At 39.1% G+C, this 22,789-nt stretch overlaps 1 protein-coding gene across 2 annotated transcripts in view; it reads left to right on the top strand.

Moving 5' to 3' along the window:
- The window catches only part of ARSB (arylsulfatase B), a 64,288-nt gene extending 41,862 nt beyond the window's left edge, over positions 1 to 22,426 (top strand). For both annotated transcript variants that reach the window (XM_075078704.1, XM_075078705.1), the window contains exons 7-8: positions 20,969 to 21,097; positions 21,685 to 22,426. In XM_075078704.1, the coding sequence (XP_074934805.1) occupies positions 20,969 to 21,097; positions 21,685 to 21,950 (395 nt within the window). In that variant the 3' untranslated portion in view covers positions 21,951 to 22,426. The remainder of the gene's footprint in view (positions 1 to 20,968; positions 21,098 to 21,684) is intronic.
- The last annotated feature ends 363 nt before the right edge of the window (positions 22,427 to 22,789 follow it).

The raw sequence follows: 22,789 nt of genomic DNA, 5'->3' as shown, positions 1-22,789 counted from the left end.
CGGGGGTGAGGAGGGCTGTGCAGTTGGAAATGTGGAGGCAGAGGGAGAGTCAACCCTCCTAGGGCTGTCTGGCTGCCAGCCAGTGCCCCAGGGCAAAGGAGTGGGGAACTACGCTTGCTGGTTCCTTGCTGCGCTAAACCAGTCTGGTGAGCTTTGCAGATGGATCTGGACCCAGGCTCCTCAGAGGTGGTTGCTCCTTTCCCTCCTGTCTTTCTGGTTGTTTCTTCATCACCCTGTTGATTATTTTCAAAGGTGATGAATACATATCTCAATCACTGGGTCTCAGTGTAGATTTGTAATTTATTAGAGAGTTTGCAATTGCGTAAAAGCAGGACATTGGTATGAAAAATCCGCTGTCTTCCAGGTTTGGGTCTGAAACATTCACATTTTCTGTTAGTTTTAAGAGTTTGGTAGTAAAAATAAGAGAATTAAAAACAGAAGGCTAAAATAATGTTGAAACAGAGTATCATTTTCTCTGTAATGTATAGGTTAAGAAAGCACAAATAAAATGCATAAAGCAATTAAAAGTTGCATAAATCAAAAATCTGATTTACATGTGTTGGAAGGAAAAAAAACAAAATTGTTTTGCCCAATTTTTGCAACTTTGTCTTTAAAAAACAAAAAAGCCAAGTTGGTGGTTTGGCAGCTATGTGGGTGACATCAGCTCTTCCACTGTGAAAGATCTGCTTTCTTTTAGACAGTCTTATGGCATTTCATCAAGTTTTGGTGATGCAGCTGAATTAAAAACCAACTGGATTTAAGTCTAAATTCCCCTAACTGCTAAACCAAATGTATTTCTGACCACACATTGCTCGATGGCCTGTCTTGAAGCAGTATTGAAACTTTATATCCCACAAGAGGCAATTTTATTTTGAGAATAAGGACTAAATGACATGGTGAAAGGAAATGCACCCTTTAATTCAGAGTTGTTAATCAGAATCTGTTGGTACACACGGTATTATTTTTTAATCTGACTTGCTAAATTTATTAATGAATTCAGTGAGTTTCACAAAATCTTGTAGACTACATACATTGTAGACTACTACATCATTTTCTCTTCAAAAAAAGTTTGAATTTCTTTAAATTAGAAAGATGTATTCAAAATAAATATGTGGGTGGGGCTGTTTTAGGCTGAAAAACTTTTACCTTCATTTAAAATTCCAGACTTAACCATAAACTAAAACTTCAAAGGCATAATAAAATTGTAGGCTAGTAATTGTAGTAAATTTATTTTGAAGATATCTATCCGTAGAGGCAGACATCCAAGACAGAGAGCTTGTAAAAACATTTTTCTCCAAACTTATATTTGCCTTGAGCAAAATTAATCAAACTCTAGATTGCTTTTCTTGACATTTGAAAAAGGCATTACCTCATATATTGTGCTATTAATTGCCAAAATAAATGATTGCCTATAAGGGACTAGATCTGCTCTATTCAGAATGAACATATGATAAATTACAATAGAGAAACCATTTCAGTTCTGGGACTGATGTATCATTCATGGGCATTAAAATTGCATTAAAATGGCTGTAGCATTATATATTATATCCATACATATACCAAAATTAGTCATCTTGAATAAGGAATAGACATTGTAGGCTCCTTTAGGCCCCATTTATTACTTATTTTGCACAGGTGAAAGATGATTCCTGAGACTTTGCAGGCCAGAATTGTTATTACTGTTTTATTACTGATGATCTAGCTGGTTTAGAATTATTAAAAAAAAAAAAAAAGTGAAAAAGTGAGAAAACAATCCCTGATAATGGAGTTATTCAGTAGCAACAGAAGATGTAGGTATGCATGGATGAGTGTGCTTTGTGGGCTTCAGATGGGATAAATATATATATATATATCCATGTCTCCAGATCTGTGCCGGGCTAAGACCAAGAATCCACTCTCAGAGTCGAAAAGTGCAGAAGAGTGACCAGTATGGTTTGCTGACAGAGGTTACATCATGACAGCTGGAAAGGGAGAATGGTCAAGAACGGGGAAGAAGGCAGATACTTTCTTTGCTTCTCCAAACTTCCATTTCCCTGCAAAATTGTACGCATTCATGCTAACTATAGTGACTCTTATCTTTTCATTACAAAAAAAATCATAAATTGCAATGATGCCCCGTAAGTTTATAAGGCAGGAGCTGCCAACATGTGACCCTGGAGTAGTACATGGCCCTCAGTTACTTCGCGTGGTGCCTTTCATGTTAGTCTGGCAGTTTTGGGCAGAGCTCTGCCCCGCTCCCTAATGGGAGGCTGCCATTCTAGCCAGCTCTGCTGCCACTAACATCAGAGGTAAGTGGTGTTCTTCTTTTGGCTGTTGGCTGTATGAAGTTTCTGGGGTGTAGCTCTTGCTGTCGGCAAGTTTGGCCTGTGGTTATATGTTGCCTTGCTTCTTAGCCCACCTGCATCTCATTGTGAATGAACCATCCATCACTGCCGTATTCAATACTAAGTGTGTGGGGATTGCACATTTGGTGAGCCTCATAAATACTAATACCCATATTTCCTTTGGGATGTAGTTAATCTCTTTTAGAGTTTAGAAATATAAGTCACTTGATAAAGTGTCTAATGCCAGTATCCTGACTAGAATTCGGAAATCCCTCAGTACGGCTTCTTTTTTATGCTTCATTATATTCTATACCTATTGGAACGTGACACTAACATTTTATACTTTTACGCTGGTCTTGACATAAATGTTAGATTACATTTTTTCAACTAAAGTATCTCTGAGCTAGAAACCTGTAAAATTTTAATTGTGCCCAGGATGTTAAAGTCAGGTTATACACTGCTCAGTTCTCTTTACTTCGAACACTGCCACCTTACAGTGGTGCTGGTGGGGTGTGGGAGTTCCACATATAAGGCCATCTCAACATGACCTTTGATGTCTTCAATAATACGTAAATACTATTCCATTCAGTTCAAATCTGTTTCCAGGAAAAAATAAGATTTTGATTTTTTTCTTATTTTTCTGTCAAAAGTGAAAGCCTAGCTAACAAAATCTCTCATTTTGTGATGTGTTTGGCCTTGTAGGCTGTATTAATAAGTTTGCTCTTATTCAGAATATCTTTACTTGTTTTATTCTGTAATTGTATAAGAATGTAATAATCTGGATAAATGCTTTGCCCTGTTGATGTTCACAGGGATGTTTTGCTACCATGAGTAATTCTGGATTGCACAGAATTGTTTGTGTGGTGTCTTTTTATGTAAAGATATAATCTGTTGTAAAAATCAAGGTGAATACTTTGAAAAAAGAACAAGAGTATTTTCATATGCTTACTGCTGTTGAAATTAAGTTAAGAAGAGTATGCATTTTGAAAGGTAAGAGACTGAGCATGATATTCTAGTATGAATATTTCCTTTGGAATCAAACATTACTATGAGAAAACTGAAATTAGAAGGGATAATATTGGATCTATATGTTAAGAGCGTTCAACTAAGTGAATTAAGATAGATGAGCTTCGCTGGGTGAGTTTGTCTACGGCACAGCCCTATGCCTTGTCAACACGATGGTAGGAAGTTATAGTATCTCAGGACTCATCTGTTTCTTCAAGATTGGTATTCTATTCATTCTTCCAAGGTTAAGGTCATGGCTATTCCTCAAACATTTTTATTTTAATAAAGTAACAGAAAGACTCAGAGTTTTGTAGAAAACTCATTATTGCCATAAAGCAGCAAAAGGTCACAAAATGTCTTTCCTCAGCGAAGTAGCAAAACCCCTTATTTCTTCACTAATTCATTGTCACAGTAGAGGCAGGAAGAGCCCTTGACATTTCCAGAGTTTCCTTGTTGAGGTGAAATAATTGCACTGTATGTAACAGTTCAAAAAAGGAGAAATCAGCTAAAAGTACATATATGCAAAGGCCTTGTTAGCCCACAGAGCCATCCACATTTCCAAGTGGTTATGGCAAGTTTGTCCTTCCTTCTGTCCCATTTTAATGGACCCTCACATTAATTAAGGCATCAGACCTACAAACACATAGGCACCTTCAAAAATATACCTTATGAGTGAGGATGAGCAAAGACAGAGTCATGCAGACATAAATGAAGTAGAAAAATCATCACTACTATTGAGCTATCATTTAGAAACACTGTAGATATTTTATTTTATTCATTATAAACATGAAGCAAAAACTGTTGGCTTTAAAAGACTGAGAAGAAAAGCAAAAATTAATTGGCTTCATCTGTGTGAGGAGGTAAAAGTGCAGGTGGAGGAAGGTGCATCATGTGACTTTGAGGCTTTTCAAAAATAAGCAACATTTTCTCTTCAGTGGGGAGAGGAGTTGTCTGTCTTCTGCAGTACTGACCATCAGTAACAACAGCAGTCCATAGCACTGCAATAGGCCTAGAAATAGCCATGAAGAACTTGCTCGACTCTCATATTGAAGGTGTTTGTTATTGTGAAGAGGAAAAATGCTCCTTAATTAGACAGTGCTATTCAAAGCTGCCTTTTAACTTTTAGCTTTGCATGAGATTTTTTCTCTTTGGTGCTTCATAAGAAGGCATAAGACTAAGAAGCACTAAATAATCTACTGATTATAGGTCTGTTAATGTGCAACAAGCAATGTCTATGCAAAAACAGTCTGTTCACAAACAAGATAATTATATAGACTTTCCTTAAAACAGTACGAATAATCTGTTTGGCTCAGAGTGTTGTTCATCTGTTGAAGTCAGACACCAAAACTTTGCTATTTAACTTTTCCTGTACTTGAAGAATATTTTTTTCTATATTTCCCTGTAGATTTTCTCTCAGAAAGACTAAATTTGCAGTGGATGTAAACCAGCTACAAATTTAATAAAGCAAGTGTTGATCAAGACTTTCAAATATATGTATTTTCTGAGACATGCAGTAAGCTCTAAATTTTGGCTTTATTCTGGACGATGATGACTAAGTGTTACAACAAGTATCCATAATATTTTGTCCTGCCTGTTTCTTCATCTCTTCCCATTTCTCCATCTCTTCCCAAAATTCTAGTCATGGAAGTAGGAGTTATTCAGAGAAAACACAATGAAGTTACTTCAAACCATATATCCCAAGAAAAAACAGACTAGACATTTATAGCATTATCCATTATAACCAGGAAGCCTTAAAAATTTCCTGCATTTTGTGGAAGATACCTCTAATTTCATTTTGACAATTCATTGACTGAGGTTTGCTGAAGTTCAGCAGTTATCAATAAAGACTTTAAGACAATTTACAGAGGATTGAACCGATCCTGGTGAGATTGGCACTCTTAGCCAGAACTGATTATACCCCAGCTGACTGTCTTGTATGCACTGGATCCCAGAGCTGAAGAAAGAACAGGAAGAACATGAGTTGCATTCATGTCAAGATACGCATTTTGCCAGATCAACAGAGAGAAATTCGTAAAACTCCTTCTAGAGCTTGCTTTGTCTTGTGCATTTCTCGATCAAAACTAAGCAACAAGCTGCTTCACAGAATTGAGTCTAGCAAAAGATAATTTTTGTCATGAAGTTTCCATTGTAAAAGATGCTAAAAATAAATTTCCAGTACAGCACCATCTACAAAGTTTCTAATGCATCTATGTGAAACACAGTGCAAAATTTTCTATTTATGGGCAAGTGATAGTTTTGCCTGGGGGATCCTCATCTACTAGTATCAAAGAGTTTTTATGCTTCTGTAGCTATAGGGGAGAGAAATTCCATTTATAATTTTATGGAGAACAGTCATGTGTTTCCATACTGTTTACAAACAAATGAAGTCTTTAAAAATACCTCATTATATAAAAATTGTTCTTTGAAAATGTAGTCTTGCTCTTACTTTGCAGGTGAGTAGTTGTTTCATCTGTCTGGTTTAAGATTTTAGGGACTCTATAAATTACATTACTACATTAGACAGTCGTGATTTTCAGAGTGTTTGGAAGAGACTTGATTTAATATTCATCAGTGGAAATTAAAAATATAGTACTTTCACTGCTCTCAATGCTATAACCACTTTGGTCTAATGTATATATTAAAAACTTGAACCTTGTTAAATATATTATTTCCTGATATTTAGGCGGAAAAAAAAAATCTCTTGTTAAGATAAAGCGTGTTGGTGCTTAATCCAAAAACACGAAGCTAAGAAATTCAAACAGAATGGAAATCCAGTGTCGTTTCTGACCCAGTCCATAGATTTGTACTACTTTTATTACGCGTGCAGTTGAACAGTGTGAGGAGTACAGATTTCCAGTTGCTAAAATGACATCACTAGAAATGTTGTATGCTGAAAGGTATTTATATGTTCTTATGTTCCCACATTAAACCTTTCTGCCACCTTCTGTCTGTTCTCCCAAGATCCAGGTACTTCCAAACTGGCAAATACTGAAGCAAATCTGGATATTTTTTTCATGTACCATTCTGGCTTTTTATGGTGTAATGTACAGTCCTTAATTTGTATGTATTTGTAGACTGCCTGCAAATCAAACTATAGACCAGACAGCTTGCAAATGAAGACTACCCTGTGCCTACAGAATATTTCACATCTATAGATGCTAGAAAAACACATAGATCACTGAACTAAAATTTAGAAGACAGTAAAAAGAATCTGTTCCAAATGGTGTACCCACTAAATTTGCTTACTTTCTTATATAAATTCAAAGCTTTATGTACAAATTTGGTGTGAGTAGAAATTGAAATTACCCAAACCCATCCAGATCTTGCATCACCAAGTTAAAGGCTTATTTTTTCATTGTCATTCAAAATATTTGTGTGTATTCTATGATGTGAAATGGAGAATATGGAGAAAACCTCCATCCTAGAGTTTCATACAGTCTGTTGGGAAGAAATCTCTCCTGAAAAATGGGATGTGGCAGTTCAAAACCCTTTGTAACAATCAGGGTAACTCAGGGCATGAATTTGGGTCCCTGAAGTCCAGAAACATATCCCCCGTCTGGGGCTAGATTTTTTCAAAGGGGGAGAAAACCTCTTGTTTCATCAGGTAAATCCTCATGTGAATTTAACCCTTAGTTTTCAGTTTAATTTTCTCTTTATTAAAAATGTATGGAAGTTAAACATTTAATTGGCCTGAGCTTTTTCTTTACTTCCAGTTTACTGAAAATTAAATAAGTTCAGCATCTAATTGGCATCTGTTTTTAACTGCTTTAGTGGACAAACAATAATTTATGTAGCATGCAGTTGGCTAGAGCTTTCGGTGTGACCTGAGAATTTCCTCCTTTAGGGAGGAAACTATTGGACAGTTGGAAAAATGCTGTTGGAGGAAAGTTCAGAAGCTGTGGTTGTAGGAAGCAGCGCTGACCACAAAGAAAAGTTACGGGGTGGCTTCCTGAGTTTTGTGCAGTGAAGTTACGGTTCATTTCTTGACTTTGTGTTTCCCTTTCCAGCTGCATGCTGCTATAATCAAGTGTTTGGGTGCCTGTTAGCTGAAGTCTGCCTTTATTCTGCTGTTTCAGTCCTGCAGGGAAGATCATGCAATATGTTAAAGTAAACAGTTCCTAGATCTTAACTTCTGAGCTTAGTGATGTGGATTTTGCAGCAGGAAGAATTACTCTGGAATTTAGTTTTCTCTGCTCATCCATAAGCCTCAATTTTTGGTAACAGCCACAGGATCGTGTGCTGTTACTGATTTTTTTTTTTTTAAATTTTCTTAAGCTTTTTCTTCTGAGAATTGGTAAACCGTGTATTGGTACTTTTGTTTTGATTTCAGAACCACTTTCATTTGGGGATAATTTGTGGGGGTGGTTAAAACATATATGTGTTATTGTCAGAAATGGTTGTTGTGAATACAAATGGGGAATCCTTTCATACAAAGGTTTCATGGAAAATACACTGTGTCTACTGAACTGTATGGATAAAGGGGAATTTACCTTCATTTGTGTGATTAAGAGGAGTTGGTAGGGTGTAAATTCCTTCTTTGTTACTACTGATGCTTAACCAGCATGAACCAGAGCCCACTGGAATTAATGGAAGGGTTCCCGTTCATTTCAGTGTGGGCTTTTTCAAGCCCCAAAAGACCTCCCGCTGTTCCACAGTTGAGCATGTAAGGGACAGTGAGTCTGCCAGTCATGCAGGTTTTGTGTGTACGTGTGTGGTGAAATTTCTAGGAGGTTGAAGACTGCTTTCATGAGGGTAATTTTTATGTGGTGTTCCGTAACATTTAAGAAACTCTGATTTTTTTACCTACCACTTCTGCTGTTGTAGCACAAGAAGAGGCTAAGGTGTTTCAAAGGAGTCTGCAGTGTCTACTGATAGAAGAGTAATCACCTGTGATTTTTGAACTGGTTGGGGTTCCCTTTTTTTCTATTTAGTGGGCATCATGTAAGTAAATGGTTTAAATCCTGATAATAGAGTCAAATGAGTTACATTAGAACAGAAGCTGTGATGTGCAAAACCTTTAATTTATTTTAATGGAAGCAGTAGGAGAATGATGCCATTGCCATTTTTCTGACAATTTCTAGAAGCTGGTGAATACAATATGGATTTCTTGGATGATTAAAATAGTATGTTGATTTTAAAGATGATAATGAACATACTAGAAAATACTCTCTTTCTGTTTGGATTTCATATATAAGTGGGTTTTGGTGCACCAGTCCCAGACTTCTGTCTAGGGATCTCCTCTGTGGTTTTTAGAGGCTACTAATCAGATCACAAGAGACAGGGAGGCATATGCGTTGCCTTACTATGAAAATAATACTGATTATTGTTTTTTGCTTTTAAGTTCTAGTGGAAGCAGCCTGAGTGGTTTTTTCCCAGTTGGTTCAACTATTAAGCAGAATTCTACTCTGCAACATACAGAGTTGTTCATTCCTCTCTAATGATCATTCTCTCCTACATTTTTACAAAGCAAATAAACTTTTTTTGAATCACTCATAATGTTTTAGAGTACAATCTCAGCAGAGTTAAAAAAAAAACCCCACATCTGATTTATCCCCTTGAGACTTGTCATTGCCAGGTGACACTACCTTTTGAAAACTTGTCTTCCTGGATTTTCAGTCTTCAGTGAGTTGACAATCTGTATGCACAAGATTTAATTATTTTAACCACCGTATCTTTTTTTTGACATACACGTAAGTGCCACTTCATTCCATAAAGTTGCCTTACTGCAAGCACTAGTGTCCACAGTTCAATAGTTCTTCCCTTCTGGCTATGTGATGGCACCTTGTTATGGCTGTGTTCCTTGCTCTGAGGGCATAATTACAGAATACCGTGATGGGTGCCTCTTGTCACAACTATAGCTCTGTATGTGTCTCTCCAGCCTCCATTAGGAAAGATACGTCTGAAAACATGAGTATTCCTAGTGATCCTCCAAAAAGTCTTTGCAAATAAGCAGGATTTTATTGCAACACTGTCTTAGTGACAGTTGCGGCTTATGTGGTGCCTACTGACAAAATTAAATTTCTTTTATCACACAGGGGTAAGGATGGCAGGGGACCAGCAGCTCAGAGAGGTGTTCTGGCCATACTGATAGCAACAAGCTGAGAAGCTATAAAAGAAGATTTTACAAAGCTGTAGACTAACATGGAGGCTTTCTCAGTGGTTGACAAAAAATGGCACGTAATTGAATTTGAGGATGTAGCCAAGATCATATTAGTTCGGAGAATGTAGCCTAGCTGAGTTGGAACGTGACTTACTGGCAAAAGCAGACAATTAATTTCCTGAGTAAAGAATTTATGTCTCATCCAGTGCTTCAGAATGTTTGAGTTTGTCTCACTGTGGGTACATGCTGAGTAGTAGTGCTGTTCCACATTGTAGATGATGTCTAGTCAGGACAGGTAGAGACTGTAGTCGCACTGAATATACTAACAACTACCAAGATATTGTGGTTTAATTCAAGACCTTACTTCATAAGGTTCGAGTAGTAAGCACTCAAATTATTTGGCCTGTGTGTTACATTGATATGTCCCCTGTCAATTAAAACAATAAGGTTTTGATTATTTGATTGCATTTGGGTCAACATCACACAAGATGGGAAGAACCTTTGTTTGGTCATGCAGGGGAAGGAAGCAGCCTGGTCCCTGGAGTTCCATAGAACATACAAGTTTAATTAAGCAGAATGTACATCTAGCAGTGGATTTTAATTCATGAGGGATTGCACATGTCACCCAACTTTGTAACTGGTTTCTGAACCTTTTCAGTCATAGTATATTCTTTTTGAGATAGGAGGACAAGTGCTACAGCTTTCCAGTTGCATAGAGCAAAAGCACAAGTTCTTTTCTAATAATTCCTTGCACTCAGTTTTTTTTTTTGGACCAGTGCTGACATAATACTGGGAAAGTGTCAGCTCAATCTGTCATGATCCCAAGGTTCCACTCTTGGATAATTATGGGTGACACTCAGGCCATCATTTTATGTGTGAATATAGGATTGTTATTTCACAGGTGCATCACCTTACCTGTATCTATGTTAAATATCATGGACTATTTTAATGTCTACTCACCCAGTCTCATAAGGGCTTTCTGTTGTTCTGTATAGTCAGTTTTAAATAATTTATCATTATCCACAGAGTTTGTAATCTCATTGTTCCTTTTCCAGATCATTTGGAATATGTCCAACAGTATGGGTCCCAGCACAAATTCCTTTAGGAATCTAATGACGGGCTCTCCAGTGTGAAATCAAAACTTTTTTTGTTTCTCATTTTATTACATGCTTTTCTGTCCATGTGAGGAACTTTCCTCTTGTCCCATGGTTGCTTACTTTCTTGGCCTAGATGGCCATGTGGTACAAGAAGTAAACTTTTGTTCTATATGGATCCTCTCTGTATTATTTGAATATTGGAGTGGAGTGACCAAATAAATTATAGGGTGTGTTGCATCACCAGGCAAAATTTATACCGAAATAGAAGTCTTGAGAACTACAGAGATAATTTTTAGTCATTAAGAGGATATCTAGGGAATCCTTTTGTGTGGCATACATTGTAAACTACCATGTATCAAACTACTTAGACATCCAGGTACTGTAATATGCACACACAATTGCATTACAGGATGTTCCTTCTTTGCCTGAATGCTCTTAAATGTACTTTACACCTGCAAAGCAGTAGCACCTGTTTATTACTTGTTTCAGATGTGTTTCTAATTTGCACTGGAAAGAGTGTGAGCCATCTAAAATCCTAATTCACCCTGGGTTTTGTGGCTTTTCTTAATGCATGCTTTTCAGTCTTTTCCATCAGACAGGTTGCAATTAAGCTTGGAGGTTTTTGTGATTATATTTGCCCCTGTCATATAGCTGAATTTGCTGCTATGTTATGTTATCGTAAATAGAAGTTTAACTATAGAGAATGCTGATATTTTTCACTTTTTCCTTTGGGAAATATACTACAAAAGGTAGATAACTTCTAACATCCTTGTTTTGCATATGAAGAAACAGAGGTAGAAGCTTCATTTGCTTCTGTTGTCCCTAAACAGCGCTGATTATATGTAGCTGCTTATAAAAGAATGTTTTTGTTACTGTGTAGAATATTGGAAATTTGTAGATGTATAGTCAATGTGACGCTGACTTAGGCTTTTTAGATTTACTCTTTGGGCAGGGCTCTGTCTCCCAAATAAACAATAAATAAACATTCTTTTGTCTTTCTCCAAAATTGCTCTCCAGTACCGAACATTGCCTCCCTGCACACTAGTATTGTAGACTATAGTGTACAGAAATATAGCATGCTTCAAGCAATATTATTTTGGACCCTTTAAATTTTGTGGTCAGGACCTCACTAAATGACATGTTAGAGAGAACTGTGTGCTCTTTGATCTCTTACCAACCAAGAAGACTTCTTCTCAGCATGGATCATTTTGATCATCTAAACATAGACTGAAGGCAGAATATTTTATTTTAGATGTACTGTGTATTTATAGCTCCACATTTTAGGTTTCTACCAATTACTTGAGTTGGTCTCATTGAAAGAAAAGAGCTCTAGAGGAATGAGAAGAGTAACTGATCTATGATTATTAGATCTGTGCAAATATCATATATAGAAATATAGGATAGGTATTCTCATATATATTCCCATTTTTAAATCTCAGCTGAAAATGCACAGTTTATCTTCCTCCTTCTTATGCTTAAAAATTAGATAGCAAAGGTTAAAAGAATATACTTTTAAGAAATTTATTACATTTAATAAAATGTTCCCGCAAATTTATCTTTTAGACTGATCTAAAAAATCAGCCTTTCTTTAAAAAAAAGTTCAGATTGTACCTTTTCTTTTTAACCTTGCAAATTTACACAATATGGGTGTTTTTTTAAAGATTATGGTTACATGGTACTTGAAACAAATAATAGGAAATCTTTACTAAGATGCTGACAGATCTGAATTTTCCAGCCTACCTACCAAGTACTGTGTTGCAGTGCCCTTTTGTTGTGGTCTGTGCTGTTTTTTGAGTCTGCTTGCATAAGGAAAATGTTGGGGGGGTTTTTTAGTATTTGCTGTTGCCTGAATGTTAAATATTTCACAGAATATCAGTGAAACCTGTCAGGAACATCACAAGTCTTAGAAAAAAAACAAGCTGGATTTATAGGTTCCATACAGGAAGAGGAGTAGAGAGCTTCTGATAGGACATCTAAAGCTATAAAATGTAGTAAAACTGGATCAACCCTTCTTTTTTTTAATACCACGTAGCATTGCAGGCATCAAAGGGTCACAAAGTTATTTGGTATACAGCAGTAGTGGAAGAATTTAAAAGGTTTTGAGTTACACGGACAATAACTGGATTTTCAGACAGTTTAGTCTTTTTCATGGTGCTCAGATAAATTAATATTTTTTTATTTTCGATATATTTCTGATAGGTAACTAGGATTGTATGAGCTAAGGAATAGATGATTGATTGTCAAGCATATGTCGATCTCCAGGGAAGAAATGTTTCCTCCTATTTTCCACCCCCAGAAATCATTGCCCAGTTGGATGGGTGAACTAATGAGCTAAGCAGAAGTCTATTGTAAGTGTATGCAGAAATACATTGGAAGACAGCTTTTTTTCTCTGGAAGAGTTACACACCTAACCTAAATGATGCATTAAATCAGGAGTACATATGGGATACTGAGTGAGGTCAGAAGAGCTTTTTTGAAAGGCTAGGTGGAAAAAAACAGGGCTAAGCACATCGTATCATTTTTAATGATCTTCCTTATGCTTACAAAGTGAAAGAACAGATTACTGGGCAAAATAAGCAGTTTTCATCTATCTTTTCTGTTTTACTTTGAATCATCAGTTAGTAATTACTTCTTGGGACACACTGCTGGATAGAACATACCAAATAACTTCTTCAGTATGGCGAAACTGTCATAACATTTCTGTAAATTGTAGGGGCTTTTTTAAAATTTAAAATTTTATGACTAAAGCAGGAAATAATGTAGGTATCAAATTCTGATCTCAATCCCAGTTGTATAAATCTGGTGTGAATTCATTATTTCAATGACTTTACTCTTGGTTTATGTTCTGGTGTAAGTGAAAAACAAGCCTTAAGCAAATAACTGACTTGTCTGCACTGATACGGACCAATCTGTACATTAGAAGCCATTGCTAATACAAATTAATTTTCTCATTTCTGTATGCTATCCCTCCTTTTAAGAGTAGCACTGAAAGTAAAATAGACGGTATGCTACAAATTACTCATGGTGTTCATGTATGTGTAAAACTACAGTTAAACCTGAATCTGAAACATGTATATTTATAGGGGAGGGCAACCAAGATGGTGAAGGGCCTCGAGGGCAAGACTTGGAAGGATTGGCTGAGGTCACTTGGTTTGCTCAGCTTGGAGAAGAGAAGGCTGAGAGGTGACCTCATCATAGCCTACAACTTCCTCACAGGGGACAGTGGAAGGGGACATGCTGATCTCCTCTCTCTATTGACCAGCAATAGGACACAAGGAGATGGAATGAAGCTGTGTCAGAGGAAGTTCAGATTGGGCATTAGGAAAAGGTTCTTCACTGAGAGGGTGGTTGGTCACTGGAACAGGCTCCCCAGGATATGGTCACGGCACCAAGCCTGTCAGAGTTCAAGGAGCATCTGGATGAAACTCTTAGTCATATGGTTTAGTTTTAGGTAGTCCTGTGAGGAGCATGGAGTTGGACTTGATGATCCTTATGGGTGCCTTCCAATTTAAGATATTCTATGATTCTATGATTCTATACTTACCTTTTGTGAAAGTTTTGACCCTTTTGGTTCAGTACATACAGAGATTAATGTTATAAAAAGGGTTGCATGAATCTGCTTTGACATAGTGCTTTCTTTTGTAAACAAAATATTTGGCATGTCCTGAACTGAAAGTAATTTGGTAACATATCTTGTGTATTATCAGGCCAAAAATCTGACTAGCTCATTCTGTTTCTGAGAGTAGCAGTTGTGTAGGAAAGAATGTATGAGGGCAGGCACATAAACATACTTTTCTTGCATGCCCCCACAACCTGCAGCTGATGGAGCTCCTGATCATTAGGTTGTGATTTTGGATATAAGAATCCTTGATGGGTTTTTCTTCTGCTTTTGGAACCCTTTTTATCACTCAACCTGCATAAATTTCTGGCATCCACAGCATCCCATGGAAAGGAGTTCCACATTTGAGTTGGATTTATGAAGTATATACTATCATTTATTTTGAATATGCGACTTCATAATTTATTTGATGCCCCTATTAGGAAATACCAGTTGTTCCTTACTTAGCTTGTCATGCCTGTTTTTTCTGTAGAGATATAAAAGCTATTTGAGTACTTTTTGGTGATCTACGCTCCAAACAAAACACTCAAATATTTAGATCAATTAGTTGTAGTATTAAATATTTGAAAATAAATATCTGAATGAAATTTCACTGCTTCCTTAACTAATAAAAGTTGTATCATTTCCCAAGAGACAACTACAGCAGCTGGTGAGGCTTTGAAGTTGGGCTTCAGGAAACTGTGGCTTCTCTTTGAAAATAAGAAAATTCATGGCAAAGGCTGTAGAATTTTTTAGAATCATAGAATCGTTAAGGTTGGAAAAGACCTCTAGGATCATCAAGTCCAACCATTAACCCAACACTAGCACGTCTCCTAAACCATGCCCTTAAGTGCCATGTCTGCAGGTTTTCTGAACACCTCCAGGGATGGTGACTCCACCACCTCTCTGTGCAGCCTGTTCCAATGCCTGACCACTCTTTCAGTGAAGGAAATTTTTCCTAATATCCAATCTAAACCTCCCCTGGCATGGCTTGAGGCCATTTCCTCTCATCCTATCGTTTGCTGCTTGGGAGAAGAGACTGACCCCCACCTCACTACAACCTCCTTTCAGGTAGTTGTAGAGAGCGATAAGGTCTCCCCTCAGCCTCCTTTTCTTCAGGCTAAGCAACCCCAGTTCTCTCGGACACTCCTCATAAGACTTGTTTTCCAGACCATTCACTGGCTTCGTTGCCCTTCTCTGGACACACTCCAGTACCTCAGTGTCCTTCTTGTATGAGGGGCCCAAAACTGAACACAGTATTTAAGGTGCAGTCTCACCAGTGCTGATTTTATTTTAAGGTTAAAAAAACAAAAAAAAGCTTTAGTATTTCATTACTAAAGTATTTCATTAAGGTAAAAAAAAGCTTTAGTACTTCATTATCCACTGGTGATCAAATGGCAGAAAAGTAGAATGTCTAGCTTCTTTGCACAAGCAAAAGCATCACTTTCTTTATACATCAGTCTATACGGAGAGTATGCGGGCATGTGAAGGCAAACTTGATTACACAGATCAATAAAAGGCATCTGTCCTCTGACTGCTGAATTAGCCCACAAGGCTGTTGTTACTGCCTAGTCAACCATAATAGAAAAAAAAGAAGAAAACAAGCCACAACAGTCTAGAACAGATGCAGAGGAAAACTGCTTAGATGCTATGGGGATGAAAGTTTTATCCTGTGAAGGAAACAAAAGGAATGTGGCTCCTTTAGTCTGCCAAATTGGAAAAGGAATCCCTGTAAAATTCATACAGCAAGGGAGAAGAGTGCCCAGGTATTTTGTATTTCACCTGCACTAGCAGAAGATGAAGAATGAAGAGAGAGGTAGAAACTTAGCAGCTGGGCTGAAGAGAAGGAGAAAGTAAGGTAAATGCTGGGGGAGGAATATCCAAGCTTAAGGTGAAAGTCATAAGATGGAAGAAGAGAACTTAAGGAATATTTTTATCTTAGCTCTGTATCTGGTGCTTATATAATGTAATAAACTGGCAGTCCTATAAATACCCTGTGTAGAGAGCATTCAAACAAGCATCAGTCTTTTTTCCATGGCTGATATGTCTGATAAAAGTTGACCTGTACTGCCTGGGAAGCAATGCACTTGTCAGAATAATAGACAGTACATTTCTTTGTCACAAGTTAAGTGCTTACAATGGGTGAGTTAACATGAGTGACAGAGTTCTGTTTAAAATAGCTTAACATGAGGGAATTTATCTTTTTCTCTTCAAGAAATTTTGGTGAAAGATAATATTCCACTGAACAACTTCAACTACAAGCTCTGGTAAAAGCATTTCTTAGTTTAGGAGTTTGGTTTTGATACCTGGACCAAATAAGGGTTTTTAAAAATTATTTTATCTTCTTGAATCTGATTTTAAGTCTCATGCATGGCATTCTAAGAATATTTTGCAATGCATATCTAAAAAGTCTATCTTTCATACTGTTTATTTGAAGTATTTTAAATGATTTATCTTGTGTAATCCTATGGTTTCACATACTGTAGCTTAGCGATCAGAAGCATATTCTCCATGCTAAACCTTAAAATCAGAAATGCAAACTCACAAAATTTTTCCTTTTTTCTTTAGATCAAGCGTTAATATTTTAATTTTGAGACATAACATTTACAAAACATGGTTGTGTTTTTTGATCTGCTGAATGTCTTTCATTGTGCTCTTTAAGAAGTAGATGGCAAAGATGAGTGTTCCCAGTAGCAAATAGTATGACAGAATAATACATAACATAATGATGTTGAAAAGTAAGCAGTATTAATCTTTAAACTGTTTTGTATCTGCTACAGACAACACATGGCTGTGTGGGGATTTATCTTCCAGAAGAGATTCTTCTGGGGGTATTTATGAAGTTTTGCTTCATTTTGTAGGGGGTGCAGCAGCACACTGTCTGCTCATGTTGAGCCTCCTGTCCACCAGGACCCCCAGGTCCCTTTCCACAGAGCTGCTCTCCAGCCAGGTGGATCCCAGTCTGTGCTGCACTCCCGGGTTATGTTTTCCCAGGTGTATGACCTTACACTTGTCCTTGTTGAACTTCATAAGGTTCTTGCTGGCCCACCCTTCCAGCCTATCCAGATCTTCCTGCAGAGCAGCTCTCCCTTCTGGAGTGTCTACTTCCCCACTCAACTTGGTGTCATCCACAGACTTCATCAGGCTACACTTGATGCCGGTATCCAGATCACTTATGAAGACGTTGAATAACATTGGGCCCGATATTGATCCCTGGGGGACTCCACTTGTGACAGGTTGCCACTTGGAAAAGGAGCTATTTATCACCACCCTTTGGGTGCGGCCTGTCAGCCAGTTCCCCACCCGCTGCACAGACCACATGTCTAGGCCATAATGCATCAATTTCTCCAGGAGGAGACTGTGGGGGACCGTATCAAAGGCCTTGGAGAAGTCCAGGTAGACAATGTCCACTGCCCAACCCATGTCAACCAGGCAAGTCGCTTTGTCATTTAAGGCCACCAGGTTTGTCAAGCACGATCTGCCTTTAGTGAAGCCATGTTGGCTTTTCCCAAACACGTGCTTCATTTGACTTGTGATGGCCCCCAGGAGGATTCGTTCCATAACTTTCCCAGGGATTGAAGTAAGGCTGATGGGCCTATAGTTACCCGGATCCTTCCTCGAGCCCTTCATGTAGGTGGGGTAACATTTGCCTTCTTCCAGTCCTCTGGGACATCCCCCGTTCTCCATGACTTCTTGAAGATTATGGAGAGTGGCCTTCCGATGATGTCAGCCAGCTCTCTCAACACCCTTGGGTGGATGGCGTCAGGGCCTATTGATTTGTAGGGGTCAAGCTCCTGTAGTAATTCATGTACTAACTCTTCCTTCACTGATGGTGGGTTGGTGTTCGGATCAATCGGCAATTTCATTCCCAAAGCCTGGGACACAACAGTGTTCATAAAGACAGAGGTGAAGAAGGTGTTGAGGACCTCTGCCTTTTCAGCATCGTTGGTGACTGACTCTCCTTTTCCGTTTAACAGTGGGCCTATGTTTTCCTTCTTTTTCTGCTTGTGGTTGACACACCTGAAGAAACCTTTCTTGTTATTTTTCACGTCTACAGCCAGTTTCAATTCGAATTGGGCTTTTGCTTTTCTAACTGCATCTCTGCACACTCTGGCAATGCCCTTGTAGTTCTCAGCAGATAATCCTCCACTTCTCCATCTCTGGTGTGCTTCCCTTTTGGATTTGAGTGGACCCAGGAGGTCATGGTTGAGCCATGGGAGCCTCTTTCTCTGCTTACTTCCCTTTCCTTTGTAGAGGATAAATTGGCTTTGTGCTTCCAAGAGAGAGTTCTTGAAGAACTCCCCACACTCAACAGCTCTTTTGTCTTCCATGGAATCTTCCCATTGAATTCCTCACAGCTGAGCCCTGAGTGAGCTGAAGTTTGCTCTTCTAAAATCCAAAACCCTTGTCTTAGAGCTGACCTTCAGCACGGTCAGCAGGATCCCAAACTCCACAATATTGTGGTCACTGCAGCCAAGGCTACCACTAACCGAGATATTACAAAGCAGGTTTTCTCAGTTTGTGAATAGCAAGTCCAGCAGTGCCTCGTTCCTGGTTGGCACATCTAACATTTGTATCAGGAAACAGTCCTCGATACATTCCAGGAACATGGTGGATGACATGCGAGCTGCCGTATTGTTCTTCCAGCAGATGTCTGGGTAGTTGAAGTCACCCATAAGGACTAGGTTCTGTTGGCCAGATGTTTGCTTTAGTGCCCAAAATATTGCTTCGTCGGCATCGTCATCGTGGTTAGGAGGTCGGTAGCAGACGCCCACTGTGAGGTCCTGTTTGGAGACAACCCCTTTGACTTTAACCCAGAGGCATTCGATAGAGCAGTTGCAATCACCATAGTTGACTTCAATACATTTAAGGTGTTCCTTAGAGTGCAACTCCCTCACCTCTTCTACCCTGCCTGTCCTTACAAAAGAGCCTGTAACCGTCCATTGCGATCCCCCAGTCATTTGAGTTGTCCCACCATGTTTCAGTTACTCCTATGATGTCATACCCTTCTGAGTGGGCACGGAGCTCCAGTTCCTCCTGTTTGTTACCTAGACTGCGTGCATTTGTATAGATACACTTGAAGTGTTTACTCTTCTGTTTCACCTCTTGGGAAACAGCTAAGGAACCTTTATCACCACACTGCTTGGCCTGACTTACTCCCCTGTTGGATGTGCTGGTGTGAGCATTTTTGCAATGGATCCCACCCCCCAAGTCCTTCAGTTTAAAGCCCACCTCACCAGATTAGCCAGCCTACTGCTGAAGATTCCCTTACCCCTTTTATACAGATGGATTCCATCCCTCCCTAGCATGTTGTCATCATTGAAGAACACCCCATGGTCATAAAAGCCAAACCTCTCATGGTGGTACCAGCCATGTAGCCAGGAGTTGATATATATTATGCATCTGTTTCTGGCTGCTCCCTTCCCTCAAACTGGCAAAATGGAAGAGAAGATCACCTGGGTGCCAGTGTTTTTCACTTGCTCCCCCAGGGCTCAGAAGTCTTCATTGATTTTGCCCAGGTTACGGCTCTCTGTGTCGTTCATGCCTACATGAAATAGTAGTATTGGATAGTAGTCTGTTTTCCTGATGAGCTGTGGCACCCTCTTGGCAACATCTCAGACCTTGGCTCCTGGAAGGCAGCATACCTCTCGTGACTCCCTGTCGCATCAGCAGATGGGTGCCTCAGTACCCTTCCACTGAGAGTCACCCACCACAAGCACTCATTGTTTCTTTTAACGATGTCCACTGTATGTTGCTGGTACAGTTTCCCCTTGTGGGGGTCTTTGCAGACCTTGCTCATGGGTATCCTCAGTTGTTAAGGCTTCATATCTCTTTCTGATTCTGATGGTGGAGGGCGCAGGCTGATGTGGAATCCTGCTTCTGTGAGTCACCAGGGTCCACGGTGCCTCTTTCTCGGCGGTGTCTGCCACAGGAACATGATTCTGAAGCCACCTGTCTATCTCTGCCTCAGCTCCTCTAATGCTGCGCAGCCTCTTAACCATTTCCTGCAGTTCAGGTTGTAACAGGTTGTCGACCTGTGCACACCTCGTGCAGGTACTTACCTTTCCGTCAGGAGAGGGGTTTGGGCATTTGCCGCAACCCACCGCCTGTACTGATGTTTCCTTTCTCACCAGATCTGTCTGGGTGGGTGCATCTGACATCTCCGGGGCTTTTGCTGCACGAACAGTGGTTTTAGCTTTGAGGCGAGTGCCCACCATTTCACCAGAGACCAAAGCACTTGCCTGAGCGGTACAAGCGGGCTGTGGCTTCCCTCCTGCTAGCCCTGCCCGTGCGAACTTCCACGCCCTTCTGCCGCACCACGCCCTTCTGCCGCACCACGCCCTGTTTGCCCATCCTGGACGCCGCGCTCCTGGTCTGTGTGAATGGAGCCAGCTCAGTCCAGAGAGACAGCTGTCTGTGCTTGAATACAAGTCAGGACCTAGGACTTGGTGCCTGGAGTGATCTAAGAGAATTAACAGTAGTAGCATTGTTTCAGGAGATATCAAAAGATACAGGCCCTTGTATGAGCAAATTTAGCAATTCCAATCATGAGCATTCTTAATATAGGTATATGAGACACACATAAAATATCTGTATATGAAATGAGTCCGGTTATCCGGACTGAGGTATGACATTTTCCACCAGTAACTTTTTGGGTTTCAGTCCAAGTTCTGAGTTAAATACATCCAGTGAATCATAGCACAGATCTTTGCATGTATATATAACAAATTCTTTATCTAATATGTAAAAATAAGTGGATGATACAACTTTGTTTTCCAACAGAACTCTAATAATGATTTCATGCACATGCAACATATCTAACTTATTTTACTGTTTCATTAAGGTCTTGGCATTAACAACAGGACATCTTTACCACAGAGCAATTCTTCTCCATGGGATGATACCCTTTTCAATATATCCATGCACGCAGCAATCCGACATGGAAAATGGAAGTTACTAACTGGATATCCAGGTAACAAAGTAACTCATTTTTGTACAGTGTGTCATATCTCCTACCCGCCCCAAACACAGTTTAATTCTGTTTAATGTATTTTCATTTCTTTCAGTTATTCTGCTAATTTCTCAGGTTTTTCATCACATGGAAAAATCTAGAAGGGACACTTCTAAAATCCAAACAATATATTCTTTCATTTTGCAAATATTTTGTATACAGATTACTTTAGAAAAATTCACTTTCCAAAAGAAGTGGAAAAGTAGTGGAAAAATTATCATAGAATCATAGAATGTATCAAGTTGGAAGGGACCCATAAGGATCATCAAATCCAAGAAGAAGGTCCATGAATTTCATTGATGTGAAATTAAGTGACATGGAAGTTTGAATCCCAATGGTGCTGCTTTTTTGTATAAATAGGGCTCCTGTATAGGTAGCTCTGGACTAGAGAGACTCTGGTGCTGGGCTAGAGTTAAGGAATGCAGCAACGGTCACTGACCAGTGGCTTGTCAAGGGACCTAGTGAATTCATCGATCGAGTATAACTCTACATCTCCACATTCCTGCTCTGTATCTGAATTAATCCTTGGTTTGTTCCTGTTTCTGCAGGCTGCAGTCATTGGTTCCCTCCGCCATCTTTGTTCAATGAGTCACAGATTCAATCATCTGATCCACCAACAAAGAGACTTTGGCTATTTGATATTGTTCGTGATCCTGAAGAGAAAAATGATTTGTCTGAAAAATATCCTCATGTGGTGGAAAAACTGCTCTCACGGCTTCAATATTATTATAAACGTTCAGTGCCCGTGTTCTACCCTGATGAGGATCCCCACTGTGATCCAGCAGAAACTGGGGCGTGGGGTCCTTGGGCATAGAGCACAGCACTGCATCCTGCAAAACAACCCTGTAGCAGAGTCTGGTTTATGGACTCAGGGTCCTAGTCACGTATTTCTTACCTTGTTCATTAAACAATTACTAATTGTGAACTCATTCCATGATAATTCAGTATTTCTTACTCTTAAAATACATTGGGAATCTTATTTCAGTCTTTTTCCACTCTCTCCATCCCAGCAACTGTGCATGAAATGTTGATAAAGTGATAAATCTGTTGTTCAAATATTCTTTGTCCAGAATATGCTTTTGATGCAGAAGGTAAAACGTTGCCTTCCTCATTGAAAGAGACTACTTTTCTTAAAACGCTGCAGTGAATCATGGCAGCAGGGACATCCAGAATGCATTCATCTTGTGGAATAAACTGATTTTTGGTTTCATGTTTGTCCAGAAGACAAATTCTATTCAAAGCTGTTAGACACCTGTAAAGAACAGAGGAAAAATAAAACAGTTGACATAATTTTTGCCTTTAACATGCACCTCTGTCCAGAAAAGGGAACAGACTGAAATCTCCCATGGTAAAAAAAAAAAACCAAAACCTCCCAGAATACAGCAAAATCTTTAATCCTTGTTCACCGTTAATGTATCAAACTGGAGTAGAGAGTGGTGGTCAGCTGGAGTGCAGGGCTCTCAGGCAGAGTGATCTTGATAGGCTGAAGAAATGAGTGATCAAAGACTTCATGAAGTTCAACAAAGTCAGAGCCCTGCACTTGGGGTGGAGTAACCTCATGCAAGACTACACGCTGGTCTATGACCAGATAGAAAGCATTTTTGTGGGGAAAAAAATCTAGGCATCCTGTTGGACAGTAAATAGAACAAGAGT

Source organism: Phalacrocorax aristotelis, chromosome Z (assembly GCF_949628215.1).
Source record: "Phalacrocorax aristotelis chromosome Z, bGulAri2.1, whole genome shotgun sequence".
Taxonomy (NCBI): Eukaryota; Metazoa; Chordata; class Aves; order Suliformes; family Phalacrocoracidae; genus Phalacrocorax; species Phalacrocorax aristotelis.
The sequence above is the reverse complement of the archived record's forward strand: the minus strand, read 5'-3'. Positions and strand labels throughout refer to the sequence as shown.